General features: G+C 43.9%; 1 protein-coding gene across 1 annotated transcript; it reads right to left on the bottom strand.

Annotated features, from left to right (window-relative positions):
• Positions 1-4,469: 4,469 nt before the first annotated feature.
• On the bottom strand, positions 4,470-7,638 carry KLF18 (Kruppel like factor 18). Its single transcript, XM_030823186.1, is given in 5 exon segments — positions 4,470-4,660; positions 5,301-5,852; positions 5,855-6,390; positions 6,392-6,513; positions 6,607-7,638. Coding segments are annotated over 5 exon segments (2,433 nt in total).
• Positions 7,639-15,983: the final 8,345 nt, after the last annotated feature.

Consider the following 15,983-nt stretch of genomic DNA (forward strand, 5'->3'; position numbering starts at 1 on the left):
TCATTCAGCAAAATGTTTTTTGAGCCCACAATACTGAGCGCACCAAGGCTGTGCAGACCCGTGGTGAGGAGCATGGAGTTAACTAAAGGATGTGTCAGGGAAGAAAGACTTCTCAAGGAGGTGCCTCCATCAGACCCGAAGGACTCATGGGGGCTAGCTGCACCTCATATTTCTTGGACATATACCGTTGGACATGTCTGTCTTCTGGAAACTATGGCATAGACAGTAAGGATTCAGAGGTGCATGAAGGCACCCCGCCTCTGCAGAGCAGAAAGATCATAGACAACATTTATAATGTGTCATCAGTGCTGCCAAGAAGAGAAGCTGGTCCTCTGTGGGCTCAAGCCTATCTGGGCCTCTGGGGAAGCCCCACAGCCTTGGCCGTACCTGCCCCTGCCCTCCCACCCCTACCCTGACCCTGTCCTGCTTTGCTGCCTTTGTCTGTGTTACTAGTGGCCCCAGTATACCTGGGATGGACATCCAGGTGCCCTTCATCCAAGCTCCCAGGTGAGGGAAGTGGACATGATTAAAAGAACAGGGGCAGAAGGGGCTCATTTATGACCCATTCACTAGCCCCAGGGATTGAAGTCTTGGGTACTCAAAGTGTCTTTCTACTAGGGCACCAGATCCCTTCCATGGAGCAGGCCATCTCGGGTTCACTGGGCCAGGGCTAGTCTCTGTTCCCCAGCCCACCTGGCTCACACACAGCCTCGTGGGTAGGGTCAGCAAACAGATTGCTTGTTGTCTGCTTGGTGACCTAGTTTTCACCAAGAAGTGGACTTGGAGAGGACCAGAGTGATCAAGGGTGTATGATGTGCACTACAGCAGTGGGCAAAACAGGCTCCTGCTCTTGTGGAGGTCACAATCTAGCAGAGGAGGGATGTTACTAGAAGTGCACAAATTGGGCCCGGCGCGGTGGCTCACGCCTGTAATCCCAGCACTTTTGGAGGCCGAGGCAGGCGGATCACTTGAGATTAAAGATTCGAGACCAGCCTGGCCAACATGGTGAAACCCCATCTCTACAAAAAATACAAAAATTAGCCTGGCATATGGCGGGTACCTGTAATCCTAGCTACTTGGGAGGCTGATGGGAGAATCTCTTGAACCCAGGAGGTGGAGGTTGCCGTGAGCTGAGATCTCACCATTGCACTCCAGCCTGGGCGACTGAGCGAGACTCTATCTCAAAACAAACAAGACCTGTGGACTCTAGTAGATTTTGAATCCTGCCTCTGCCATTTCCTGGCTATGAGGTGTCTTGGGAAATTTACTTGTCACTCTTGCTTCTGATAGTAAAGGGGATGGTGAGATAGATTCAAGATGGAGCGATAAGGTTGTTTTCTTTGGCTGCAACATGGAGATTAGATTAGAGTGAGGATGTAAGGGAGAGGAAGGGACATAGCAGTATTTCAGGTGAGAGTCAAGGTGGCTTTGGCCAGAGTGTGAGAGTGGCGGTAGGGAGAAGTAGGAAAGTGATAGTTAACTGGATATGGTAGGTGAGGGCGAAGCCAATGATGACTTCCAGGCTCCTGACTTGTGTTATAAGTAACACAGAAGAAGAATGGATGAACTTGATTCATTTTCCATTGATTGTGATATCTATCATACCTGCAAAAAATATTTTGTATATATCCAATTTAATAATAAATGCACTCACGTTAGGAAGGTCAAAAAAAAAGGAAAAAGAAAAATAATACAAAATAATAAAAATGTTTAGAATAACTTGAGGCCAGGAGTTTGAGACCAGTGTGACCTTGTCTCTGTAAAAAATAAAATTAAAAGAAAAAGAAGGAAAAGTGATCTACCAGTACATTTAAAGCTTTGAATTCCCCATCCTTTGCAGAGGTAACCACTATACTGAATTTTGATTAATCTTGCCTTAGCTATTTGTTTTTACCACATAGCATATCTGTTCTTAAATATAGTGATTGGTTTTGTATGGTTTTGAACTTACCTTTATCCTGTTTAGGATTCATTGAACTTTTTCGACGTAAATGTTTAGTAGTCTTAATAAAATTTGGAAAAATTTTGGGCATTGTTTTGTCAAATTTTGGGGTTCTCCTCCACCTTCTATTTCTGACACACAGTCTGCCTATATGATGGAGCACTTGATATTGTCCCTCAGGTCACTGATGCCCTGTTCATTTTTTTCAGTTCTTTTTTCTTTTTTCTTTTTTTTTTTTGAGACTGAGTCTTGCTCTGTCGCCCAGGCTAGAGTGCAATGGCACAATCTCGGCTCACCGCAACCTCCATCTCCTGGGTTCAAGTGATTCTTGTGCCTCAGCCTCCCGAGTAGCTGGGATTACAGCCGTGTGCCACCACACCCAGCTAATTTTGTATTTTTGGTAGAGACTGTTTCTCCATGTTGGTCAGGCTGATCTCGAACTCCCGAGCTCAGGTGATCTGCCCGCCTTGGCCTCCCAAAGTGCTGGGACTATAGGTGTGAGCCACCACACCTGGGGGTTTTATATAATGTGAAATCCTTGGTGGATTGTTATAATATATAAGGGTTGTAGTGAAATCTGAAGAAATGTTTGGGGTTTTTGGATGGGTTGGGAATATGTTACTATTTTTCATATTTAGGTTAATGAAATAAAAACTCCTTTAGTCTAAAAATTTATGATCTAGCAGATTAGGTCTGGATAATGAGGAACAGCTGTATGATCTTTTCTTTTTATAGCTGTTGTACTTCATGTAAGACTCTAGCGCACTCTCAGATTTCTTTGGTCTCTCACTCCCCCACACCCACCCTGGTGTGTTGACAATGTAGAGAAGTTTTGTTTGGGGTTGTTATGGATTCTTTTTATTGGCCTTAGTAATAACATGGATGAAATCTTAGAGATAATGTGTTGAAAACAAGGGAATTTCAGAAGAAAATTAGTATAAGTTATATAGCTTAGTAAAATATTTATGAAGCTCAAAACAAAAAACCCTGCAAATTATCTTTGAATACATGCATTTTTGATAAATGTATCAAGGGATTTATATATACAAAATTCAGGGTAGTCATCAATTCTAGAAGATAGAAGGATGGGTAGGGGAGCTCACCAGACTTGGCACATAGCCGGGGCATTGCAGTTTTCTGAAAGGAGCTATAGTCAAGGACTTGGCATCCCCACCATAAAGCAGGTTCACTGTGCACTGGTTATCAGCTTGTCTGAGTCCAGTGGGATCCAATGACACCCATACACACAACAAGTTAAATAAAATAGGTTTATTACTAACAGGAAGCAAGGGACAACAATCTAGGATTCATTGGGAGTTAGTCCCCCAAGGCTCAGGAAAGCTGCCCAGGGGGGATGGAGTCTTAACTGCATGTGTCCCACTTGTACCACAGCTGAAGGACCCCGGAAAGCAGCCAGTGCAGAGTTTTATACCCTGAGTTTATGTGGATCGTTGAAGGACGATGATGCTTCCATGCAGAGGCCTCCTTATTTGGGGTCTTGGCTAAGGCTATCTCTCCTATCTGCTCTGTAGCAGTCAGTAAATAAGGCTTGATCATTCCTTTCCATCCGGCTCATTGTTCCGATTGGCCATCTCAACATCTGATTGCATGACACTGGGTGATGAGCTCTTACAAGTGCTCGTTTTTTCTACTTATAACTTAAATATCTTATTCAATATATTTCATATATAATATTACACAATATCTTTTTTTTTTTTTTTTTTTGAGACAGGGTCTCACTATGTCGCCCAGACTAGAGTGAAGTGGTGTGAATATAGCTCACTGCAACTCCAACTACTGAGCTCAAGTGATCCTCCCAGCTCAGCCTCCCAAGTAGCTGGGACTATAGGCATGCACCACCACACCCGGCTAATTTTTGTATTTTTTTTTGTAGAGACAGAGTTTTGCCATGTTGCCCAGGCTAGTCTAGAACTCCCAGGCTCAAGCAATCTGCCCACCTTGGCCTCTCAAAGTGCTAGGATTACAGGCATGAGCCACTACACCTGACTGAGGTTGAAGCTTTGAATAGGCTAAGTACTCATCTAAGCAAAGTCCATTTAACCTGAGACCACTTTACACTGGACGTGACTGAGCGTCCTCTCCTTTTCACCTCATAGGAATGAATCTCCAAAGAAACATGGACTCAGCTATAGACAAAAAAAAGTTTCATTCTTTACCCTCTGAGCTATATATATATCAATCTCAATCACCTACATAGATACATTTTTAAAAGTACACATACAGGTAAATACAGAGTAAGATCTAGAAGGATTCACAGCATGCTGATAAAAGCTATTACCCTGAGAGAGGGGAATGAATGAAGAGTGCTTCCGGTTTCAAGTTGAAAGTCATCCAGTTTTTATATGAAAACGCATACCTACTTTCTTTGTATATTTTAGAAAACTTATGAATAATATTAAGCACCTACTAGCTACTGGCATAGGGAAATAGGGGAGCTTGTTCAAGGGAAACAAACTCAATAGGGAGAATCTTTTAGCTGTACACATTTCCTCATGGGCTGAAGGGTTCATAATCCTGGGCGAATGTTGTGGATCTTTGCATGCTGCTTTAGGTGATCAGATCTTGCAAAATTCTTGCTGCATATTGAACACAGGTAGGGCCTTTCCCCAGTGTGCCTTTTCTTGTGTCTGTTGAGCTCATCTGAGCGGGCAAATTTCCACGTACATCCCTCTACATCGCATACATAGGGCTTCTCCCCTGGACCAAACAGAGAGAGAGAGAGACCTGTCATACATCAGGGTGAGGTAGGGCAGGGACATTGAAAGTGAACAAGAAAAAGTTTTTGAACAAGTTGGAGTGGGAGAGGGAGTGCCAGAGGAGACGGGAGTGGGGGAGGTGAGTGAAGGAGGAGGGGAATGAGGGCCACGAAAGCTGGAGAGACAAGAGGAAAACTGTGAAGAAGGGAAGAAGAGGAAAGGAAGAAAAAAAAAAAACAGGAGGAGAGACAGTTATTGGCAGGCAAGTTAGTGGGGGGAATAAGGAGGATGAGGGAAGTGGGGCCTGGGGGCCCTGTCACTATGAAGTGACGGTCCCGGTAGAAATAGCGTCAAGAACATCTACCTGCAAGAGGCCAAAGAAATCCCTCCACTTATTCCCATCAAACCAGCAGTCAACACCACTAAAGGCTATAGCCAGCCTGACTGTGGTCCAGGCCTAGAGCCTGTCCCTAGGACTGCTTTATCCACCCTTCTGAAGGTGCCAACCTTTTCTATTATAGAATCTTCTTGAATCCCTGGCTTAAAGGAAGTGGCAGCAATCTCAAATGCTCCCAGGGCTTTGTAAAGGCACAAATCTGTAGCCACTTGCCCCTCACCCCTGTTCCTGGGCCCTCACTCACCAGTGTGCTTGCGCATGTGGGTTCGGAGGTGGCAAGCCTTTGAATAAGACATCTTGCAGTCCTCGTAAGTGCAGACATAGGGCCTTGAAACCTCAGGATTCTTCCAGAACTGGCAGCTCTGCGTCTTCTGCTTTTCTGGGAGTTGTCCTTGAATCAAATGGGAACTTGAAGAGCATAGGAATCCTGGGTATGGCAATGATGAGAACGGATGGGACATCATATATCCCCCATAAAGGCTGTGGTCATCAGTGAGCGTTGTCATATTGCCCACCTGAAGAGTCAGCATCTGGTCCCCAGAGAGGGTCGAGTTGCCACTATATGTTGCCATCTGGCCTCCATAAAGGGCCTGGTTATCAATGGAGTTCATATTCTGCCCCCCGTAAAGGTTCTGGTTACTAGTGGAGGTCATCATATTCTGCCCCCCATAGAGGGTCTGGTTACCAGTGGAGGTCATCATCTGCCCCCTGTAGAGGGTCTGGTTACTAGTGGAGGTCATCATCTGCCCCCCGTAGAGGGTCTGGTTACTAGTGGAGGTCATCATATTCTGCCCCCGTAGAGGGTCTGGTTACTAGTGGAGGTCATCATCTGCCCCCCGTAGAGGGTCTGGTTATCACTGGAGGTCGTCATCTGCCCCCCGTAGAGGGTCTGGTTACTAGTGGAGGTCATCATATTCTGCCCCCCGTAGAGGGTCTGGTTACTAGTGGAGGTCATCATCTGCTCCCCGTAGAGGGTCTGGTTATCACTGGAGGTTGTCATCTGCCCCCCGTAGAGGGTCTGGTTATCACTGGAGGTCATCATCTGCTCCCCGTAGAGGGTCTGGTTACTAGTGGAGGTCGTCATCTGGCCCCCGTAGAGGGTCTGGTTATCACTGGAGGTCATCATCTGCTCCCCGTAGAGGGTCTGGTTACTAGTGGAGGTCGTCATCTGGCCCCCGTAGAGGGTCTGGTTATCACCGGAGGTTGTCATCTGCCCCCCGTAGAGGGTCTGGTTATCACTGGAGGTCGTCATCTGCCCCCCGTAGAGGGTCTGGTTATCACTGGAGGTCGTCATCTGCCCCCCGTAGAGGGTCTGGTTATCATGGAGGTCGTCATCTGCCCCCGTAGAGGGTCTGGTTACAGTGGAGGTGTCATCTGCCCCCGTAGAGGGTCTGGTTATCACTGGAGGTTGTCATCTGCCCCCCGTAGAGGGTCTGGTTATCACTGGAGGTTGTCATCTGCCCCCCGTAGAGGGTCTGGTTATCATGGAGGTCGTCATCTGCCCCCGTAGAGGGTCTGGTTACTAGTGGAGGTCGTCATCTGCTCCCCTAGAGGGTCTGGTTACCAGTGGAGGTCGTCATCTGGCCCCCGTAGAGGGTCTGGTTATCACTGGAGGTTGTCATCTGCCCCCCGTAGAGGGTCTGGTTATCAATGGAGGTCGTCATCTGCTCCCCGTAGAGGGTCTGGTTACTAGTGGAGGTCGTCATCTGCCCCCCGTAGAGGGTCTGGTTACCAGTGGAGGTCGTCACCTGCTCCCTGTAGAGCATGTGATTACCAGTAGATGTCATCACCTGCTCCCCACAGAGGGTCTGGTTACCAGTGGATGTCGTCATCTGCTCCCTGTAGAGGGCCTGGTTACCACTGGAGGTTGTCATCTGCTCCCCACAGAGGGTCTGGTTATCAATGGAAGTCATCATTTGCCCTCCATAGAGGTTTAGACTTGTCATCTGGCCCCCAGAGAGGATCTCATCGCTACTGGAAATCACTGTATGACCATCAGTGAGGGTCTGGTCACTACTGAAGGGCACCTGGTCCCCACAGAGAGTCTGGTTATCACTGAGGGTCTTCATCTGATCTCCATGCAGGGCTGGTATCTGACTCTCATTGAGGGTCTGGTCACTACTTGGGGTGTTCAGCTGGCTACTTTCATTGGAGATTGTCGTGTTGCTTGCAGTGATGGCTGTCTTCTGGCAATCAGTGGGTGATGACTTTGGGATGTCAGTAACATCTGTCATCTGGGAGCCTGCTGTGTGTTTTATCTGATCAAAGGAAGTCACTTTCTGGCCCATGGAATAAGTCTCACTTAGGTCTTCAAGGGCTTTAAGAGGGTGCATTGTTAGGTCCTGGGCGAGAACTGTCCCAGGGATGTTAGTGCATGCAGAAGTCATCATTGTGGGCCCCAAGGGAGGCATCGTCTTGCTCTGGATTGACTCATGTTGGCTCTCCTCAGCATGGGCAGTCAGAGGCATACAATTCTTTGGTTCTGGTGCATCTGGGGTTTTTGCCTGCTCTGTATGTCGCTCAGAGAGACGCTGGAAAAAATTCTCAATTTCCTCAATTGCCTGGAGGAGACTGGAATCCATCTCTTTGCTGTTGCCTGATGACTGAACTAGATCTTTAGTTATGGGATCCTGCAAAAAAATTAATAGGTCAGGGGTTCATCCCAGCTCAAATTCCAATCCCCACATACCCTCCTTCTCCATCCCTGTTGACCCTATCCTAATCCAGCCCACTATCATCTCTTGCCTAGAAGCCTGTAGTTGCCTCTCAGCTGACTCTGGAGTTAACTTCATCCAGTGTCCCCTCCACACACAGAGGAACATTTTAAAAGTGCAAGCATTTCTCAAGTGCAAACTTTCACTAAGCTACTCCTATCTACCAATGGAGATGAGAGTCTAGATGGATGTTGTGAATCTCCTATCATCCTCTGAAGACATCTTACCCCAGAGGCTTTTCCAAAGTCTCTTCTCCAGACATCTTACCAGAGATTCAGCTGATTAAACTTTCAAATAAATTATCTCATTTCATTTCCACCACGATCCCAGAAAATAAGGGTCATAATTAATCCCATTTTAAGGAAAATAGAAATCCAGGGAAGTAAATTGACTTGGCCCAGGTGGGAGACTCTTAATTTGTACTGGACCTATCTGGCTCTGGGTCCTTATAGTCCCCTAGATAAATGGGGACATTTCTCCCAGAGATCTCCCTGGGGGCACCCACTGATTCTAGCCTCCTGAGAACCATCCTGGAAACCACCAGCTTCTAGGAACCATTCTACTATGGACTGAATGTTTGTGTTTCTCCAAATTTCGTATGCTAAAACTGAATTTCCAGTGTGATTGTATTAGAAGGTAGCACCTTTGGGAGATGATTAGGTCATGGAGACAGCACCTTCAAGAATGAGATGAGTGTTCTTTTAAGGGTATAGGCGTCAGAGTTCTTTACTTCTACCAAGTGAGGACACAGCTAAAAGGTGCCACCTAAGAATTAGAAAGTATGCCCTTACCAGACACCGAATCTACCAGCTCCTGGACAGAACAGACTAAGACACATTCCAAGAAGCAGTTTCTTTGCAGACAGAGGCCTAACTGTGCATATGGACAAGGTTTTGGAATCATTTCTGTTCAAAGTGGCCATCCATATGCTTCTAGGCTTCCTATGTCTCTGGTGTCAAGTTTATGTATGTATGTACTTATTTATCTATTTATTATTTTCTCTTTTTTCTCTGCCTCATATGATCTGCGAGAAAAGTGTCAAGTTTATAATGAGCTCCCCAAAGCCACCATCTGGGTAGCCTCACATCTTTTTCATCCCCTGTGCCTCTTCCCTGCTTTTGTCCTACTCTAGCCAGATCAGTCCACTCAGTTTTGCCATGTTCCTATCCAATCCATTGCTCAGTCTGCCTTACCCAGCCAAGTTATCTTATCTAATACGTTCTCCTTTCCCATCTCTGCCATCAAAGTCTGGTCCCTCCTGCCTTGTCCTGACTCTCAGAATAGAGAAATACCATAATTCCTCCAGGCTGTATTCAAAATGTGTGACGGGACTGCCATTGAATATGGTGGACTGAGGAGACCCTGAAGTCCTTCCCTTCTATACCAAATCATAGAGATGATAGATGGCTTTAAATATATATAAATAATATATAATATATGTACATATATTATATAAAATATATATGTACATATGTATAATAATATATGTACACATATTATATATATTTAAAGAAAATTTTAAAAAAACCCAAAGAATATACATATATAATATATATCTATTTATGATTGGAAATAAGTGGAATTTCCCAAGAACTAGAAGGAGGTACCCTTAAAAGAAGGGAAATAATTGAAGCCACAGTGGAAGCAGAAGCCACTTTCACTTGGAGGTCTGGGCTGATGCCACTTCCTGTGGTGACACCCTACCAAGAGGAGCTCTCAAAACCTAGGAATTATTTTTATTTTTATTTTCAGAGATGTATTCTCTCCAAGTTGCCCCGGCTGGATTTGAACTACTGGGCTCAAGTGATCTTCCTGTCTCAGACTCCCTAGTACGTGAGACTACAGGTGCTTGCCACCACATCCACCTCTAAATCCATAATAGAAATCCATAATGGAAGTAAAACTGGAAGGCCGGGCGTGGTGACTCACACATGTAATCCCAGCACTTCGGGAGGCCGAGGCAGGTGGATCATGAGGCCAGGAGTTCAAGACCAGCCTGGCCAAGATGGTGAAACGCTGTCCCTACTAAAAATACAAAAATTAGCTGGGCTTGGTGGTGAGCACCTGTAATCCCAGCTACTCGGGAGACTGAGGCAGGAGAATCACTTGAACCTGGAAGGTGGACTCCAGCCTGGGCGACAGAGTGAGATGCCATCTCAAAAAAAAAAAAAGAAGTAAAACTGGAAAATTCACAAATTTGTGGAAATGAAAGAATATACTCTTAAGCAAACAATGGATCAAAGAAGAAATCACAAGGGAAGTTATAATGAAAACAAAAACACAATAGACCAAAATTTATGGGATGTAGCAAAAGCAATGTTAGAATAGAAATTTACAGCTATAAACACTTACATTTAAAAAAACAAGAAATATCTCAAATCAGTAACCTAACTTTACAATTTAGGGAACTAGAAAAAGAAGAACTAAACTTAAGTTTGCAGAAGGAAGAAAATGATAAAGATTAGAACAGGCCAGGCACAGTCGGTCAGGCCTGTCATCTCAGCATGTTGGAAGGCCGAGGTGGGAGAATCCCTTCACCCAGGAGTTCTAGACTAACCTGGGCAACATAGTGAGATCTGGCTTCTATAAATTTTTTTTTTTTTTTAATTAGCTGAGTGTGGTGGCACATACCTGTAGTCCCAGCTACTTGGGAGGATGAGGCAGGAGGATCACGTGAGCCCAGGAGTTGGAGGCTACAGTGAGCTGTTATTGTGCCACTGCACTCCAGCCTGGGTGACAAAGCAAGACCCCACCTGTAAAAAAAACAAAACAAAAAAGAATAGAGCAGAGATAAATGAAATGGAAATTTTTAAAAATACAGAAAAATTAATGAAACAAAAAATCAATCTTTGAAAAGATCAGCAAAATTGACAAACCTTTAAGCTAGATGGACTAAGAAAAAGAGACTCAAATTACTAAAATCAGAAAGAAAAGTGGAGACATTACTACTACTTCTACAGCAATAGAAAAGATTTTAAGACAGTACTATGGACAGTTTGTACACCAACAAATTGGATAACCTAGATAAAATGAAGAAATTCATAGAAACACAAAACCTATCAAGACTGAATCAGGAAGAAAGAAAATCTGAAGAGACCTATAACTAATGAGACTGAATCAGTAATCATTATCTCCTAACAAAAAAAAAAGCTGTGGACCTGATCATTTCACTGGTCAATTCTACCAAATTTTAAAGAACTAATATCAATCCTTCAAACTTCTACAAAATATTGAAGAGGAGAGAATACTTCCTAACTTACTCTATGAGCCCAGCATATACCCAATGTCAAAGCCAGATGTGATGCTACAAGAAAACTACAGACTCATATCCCTTAAGAACATTGATGCAAAAATCCCAAGAAAGTACTAGTAAACCCAATTCATCAGCATATTACAAGGATTATACAATAAGACCAAATGGGATTTATTCCCAGAATGCAAGGATGGTTCAACATATGAAAATCTATTTTCAATATATTTATTGAAGAAAATATAGCTGTAAGTGGACCAATGCAGTTCAAACCTGTGTTGTTCAAGGGTCAAACGTATATACAAACAATGGAATATATAACCGAATATCCAGCCTTAAAATGGAAGGATATTCTGACACATGCTACAACATGGATGAACTTTGAGGACATTATGCTAAGTGAAATAATCCAGCCACAGAAAAAGACTCACATAAAAAAATCATGTGATTCCACTTATATGAAGTACCTAAAAGTAATCAAAACCAGAGACAGACAGATGGTTGGGGGGAAAAGGGGGAGGGGGAATGAGGAGTTAACTGTTTAACTGGTACAGTTTCACTTTTATAAGATGAAAGAGTTCTGGAGATGGATGGTGGTGATGGTTGCACAACACGATGACTGTGTCTAAATACCACCACTGATCTGTAAACTTAAAAATGACTAAGATGGTAATTTTATATTATATATATTTGAAGATCATACAAATAACTGAGAAAAACTCCAAAAAAAAATTCCAAACAGGAAATCTTTGAAATGATGTCCTCTGAGATTAAAATCAATCTCTAGCTATCACAGCACCTCTAGCTCTAGGTACTCAGAGGCTGTGGGATGAGGTTCCCTTGAGCCTAGCCGTTTGAAGCCAGCTTGGGCAATATAGCAAGAACCCCCTCCTCTCTAAAAAATAAGTACATAAAATTAAACTTTAAAAATCAACCTCTGATAGCATCTTACTCTTACACTTAGTTTCCCACCATTCCTACCCATGTAAAAGCTTAACTCCTGTCTACCCCCTCTCCCCACCACTAGACTAGAAGCTCCTCTGAGCAGACAGAACTCTATTTCGTCCTGAGCAAGGCCTGATGGATCCCACTGGGAACCTTAGAAAACAGGAATCCAGTGAAGGACTGATTCCCACTCCACCTGCTCTAGGTCTGCTTCTGGTCCCTAAAGTTTCTGGCCCTTGGAAAAACAGATGGATTTCATCCCCAGTTTAAGGAATTATTAAAACGATAGTCCTGGCTGGGTGCAATGGCTCAGGTCTGTAATCCTAGCACTTTGGGAGGCCAAGGCAGGCAGATCACTTGAGGTCAGGAGTTTGAGACCAGCCTGGCCAAAATAGTGAAACTCTGCCTCTACTAAAATTACAAAAAAGAAAAAAAAAATAGTCGGGAATGGTAGTGCACATCTGTAGTTCCAGCTACTTGGGAGGCTGAGGCATGAGAATTGCTTGAACCTGGGGGGTGAAGGTTGCAGTGTGTGGAGATCGTGCCAATACACTCCAGCCTGGGTGACAGAGCAAGACTGTCAAAAAAAAAAAAAAAAAAAATCCAAACCAAACCAAAACAAACAATAAACCCTGATAGTTCCATCCACAGGCTATGCCTCCTTCTCTTGATCTCTAATGATTCAACCCAACCCACCCAGGCCCCTCTGACTCATGGGCCTAGCGTTCCTTGTATATTTCCATGAGACTTCGACCAGACCATGATCTCGTCCTGGGCTCCTGCCAACGTAATAGAAAGACCTTCGGGTGCCGTCGAGAGACCCCCAGGATCACAATCACAGCCTTCTCTGCAGTCCCCGCGTCTGTCTGATGAAAGGCATGCCCTGCGGAGGGCAGGCTTGTGGAAGTAAAAATGGTCCTCAATAAATGAACCGTTTCAAACACTTCTCTGTCCTCCCCTATTAGCGGGCTCCCTTTCTAGGATTCTGGACGCCTATATTTTTGAATTTCTGACCTACCACTCCATGACACCTACCTTCGCCCTTTCGTTTGGAGATAGACTCACCAGAAATTGATCCATATTGCAGGCCGGGCACTTTGATACTTGCAGACGGAGAGCAACACACTCTGAAACTGCTGGGCGCCTTCTGAGGCCTGGGCTTTTATAGAGCCTGGCGGGATGCACCCAGGTCACTGCTTTGCGTCTTTGGTCGGCCACACCCCTCGGGGCGGAGCCCAGGGCACCAGCGACCTACCGCCTGTACAGGCAGAGTGATTGAGCTACCTACCAGAGGCCTCCGGACATTAATGCAATCACGTCCCCTGTTCTCGTTGTGCAGGGAAGCAATTGGCATTAATTAGCGAATTTTACCCTCACCAGTATTAGGAGGTGGATTTTATCATTGTTATCATGTAAAGCGAAAACTGAGACTCAGAGATATTAAATATTTGCAGGAGATCACAGAATCAAACACGGATAGTAGATTTGAACTCAAACGGTTTTGCTCTTATGATCTGAGTCCTCAAACACACTAGAGGCATCAGATTCAATCAGCTGTTCGCTTATGCAGACCCCACCTCTTTGGCAGCTGTAAACTTAATCAAATTACTTCTACTGTGAAATCCTGATAATTACATCAGTTTACCCTGGAAACTTAATGGCTTTTTTTTTTCTGTGGTTTTGACTTATGTGCTTATTTATTATTTATTTATTTATTTTATCTTGCATAATTATTTTGATAATTCCATCAGGTTACCCTAGAAATGATCATGGTACTTTTTTCTCTTTCTTTCTTCCTTCTTTCCTTTTTTCCTTCCTTCCTTCCTCTTTCTTTCTTTCTTTCTTTCTTTCTTTCTTTCTCTTTCTGTCTTTCTTTTCGGCTGTGGTTTTTACTTACTACTTTTAATTTTATCTTACCATCTATTTATTTTTGAGACAGCGTCTTACTTTGTTGCCCAAGCTGGAGTGCAGTGGTGCAGTCATGGCTCACTGTGGCTAATTTTTAAATTCTTTGTAGAGACGGAGTCTCATCATGTTGCCCAGGCTGCTTTCAAACTCCTGGACTCAAGCGGTCCTCCCACCTCAGCCTCCTAAAGTGCAAAGATTACAGGCATGAGCCACCATGCCCGGCCTTCATTTTGAATGTAAAAAAAAAAAAACCGGATAATTCCATTTTACATACATAGCACGTTCATCCACTCATTGTTGATAAAATTTTAGAAATATTTGCTATACAAATTTAGTATTTGATTGGGAATGAGTTTTTTTTTTTTTTTTTTTGAGATGGAGTCTCGCTCTGTCACTCAGGCTGGAGTGCAGTGGCACGATCTCAGCTCACTGCAACCTCAGCTTCCCAGGCTAAAGTGATTCTCCTGCCTCAGCCTCCCGAGTAGCTGGGATTACAGGCTCATGCTGCCACACCCGGCTAACTTTTTATATTTTAGTAGAGACAGGGTTTCACCATGTTGCTCAAGCTGGTCTCGAACTCCTGAGCTCAGGCAATCCACCCGCCTCGGCCTCTCAAGGTGCTGGAATTACATGTGTGAGCCACTGCGCCTGGCCGGGAATGAATATTGCAGCATGATTTCTACAGGTACAGTGTTCCCATCCTCACCCTCATTCCTACTAATTCTGAGAAATTTTAAAAACATGGAAAAGTATAAAAAATAAGACTAGAGATCCATATACCACAGTACAGAATTAATCAGTATCTTCCTCTATTTGCTTGCAGTCCTTTTTTTTTTTTGACACGGAGTCTCGCTCTGTCGCCCAGGCTGGAGTGCAGTGGCATGATCTCGGCTCACTACTTGCAGTCTTTTTAAAGAGAAGAAGATGTTTAGATACAAAGCTGAAGTCTCCCACTCACTCTCTTCCTTTCTTCACTCTTCACAGGTGACCACTAGCAAGTGTTGGGCTATATTCTTCCAAACCATTTCAGAAACATTTACGTACATACATGTATAGTATGTGTATAGTACTGAATTTTGTGAGGGAACTTTTAATTCAAATTTACAAAAAGTGGCTGGACATGGTGGCTCATTCCTATAACCTCACCCTTTAAGAGGCCGAGGTGGGAGAATTGCTTGAGTCCAGGAGTTCCAGACCAGCCTGGGTAATGTAGCAAGACCCTGTCTCTATTTAAAAATAAATTAAAAATTAGGTCGGGTGCAGTGGCTCACACCTGTAATCCCAGCCCTTTGGGAGGCTGAGGCGGGTGAATCACTTGAGGCCAGGAGTTGGAGACCAGTCTGGCCAACATGATGAAACACTGTCTCTACCAAAAAATACACAAAAAATTAGCTGGGCATGGTGGCATGCACCTGTAGTCCCAGCTACTCAGGAGGCTGAGGTGGGAGAATCGCTTGAACCTGGGAGGTGGAGGTTGCAGTGAGCCGAGATCACGCCACAGCACTCCAGCCTGGGCAACAAAGTGAAATCCTTTCTCAAAAATAATTAATTAATTAAACAAACAAATAAATAACACAAAACAGCAACACATTTACAGAAAGTCATTGTACTACATGCATCATTCTGCAACTTGATATTCCCCCCTCAACATGATTCTGAGATCTTCCTGTTAATACATGCGGATCTCAGGTGTTGCACTTGCAGATATGTATTATTCCGTCATAAGGATTTCTCCTTTTCAATGTTTCCAATTTTTGGCTACTACAAATCAAACCGTAGTAAATATCCTAGTACATATTTCCTGAGCATACACATTCAAAAGTAGAATTGCTAAGTATTTCTGAAGTTGTTACAAGGAATGTTTCCCTACTCCCAAAGTCATACAATTTTAATACATAGCTTTTTCAACGCCTGCTTTTTATCTCTGTGGATTTTACTTTTGTGTATAGTTCATGGTCTATTTTCCCCTACTTGGAGAACAGATTACCTCCAAACAATTTTTAAAAATCGTCCCATATTTCCTCCCATCCTGATTCACTTCTATCATATTCCAAAATCAAATAATGCATAGGTCTTTTTCTGAAATCTGTTCTGCTGTGTTCAGTCAACA

The sequence above is a fragment of the Nomascus leucogenys genome, chromosome 12 (genome assembly GCF_006542625.1).
Source record: "Nomascus leucogenys isolate Asia chromosome 12, Asia_NLE_v1, whole genome shotgun sequence".
Lineage (NCBI taxonomy): Eukaryota > Metazoa > Chordata > Mammalia > Primates > Hylobatidae > Nomascus > Nomascus leucogenys.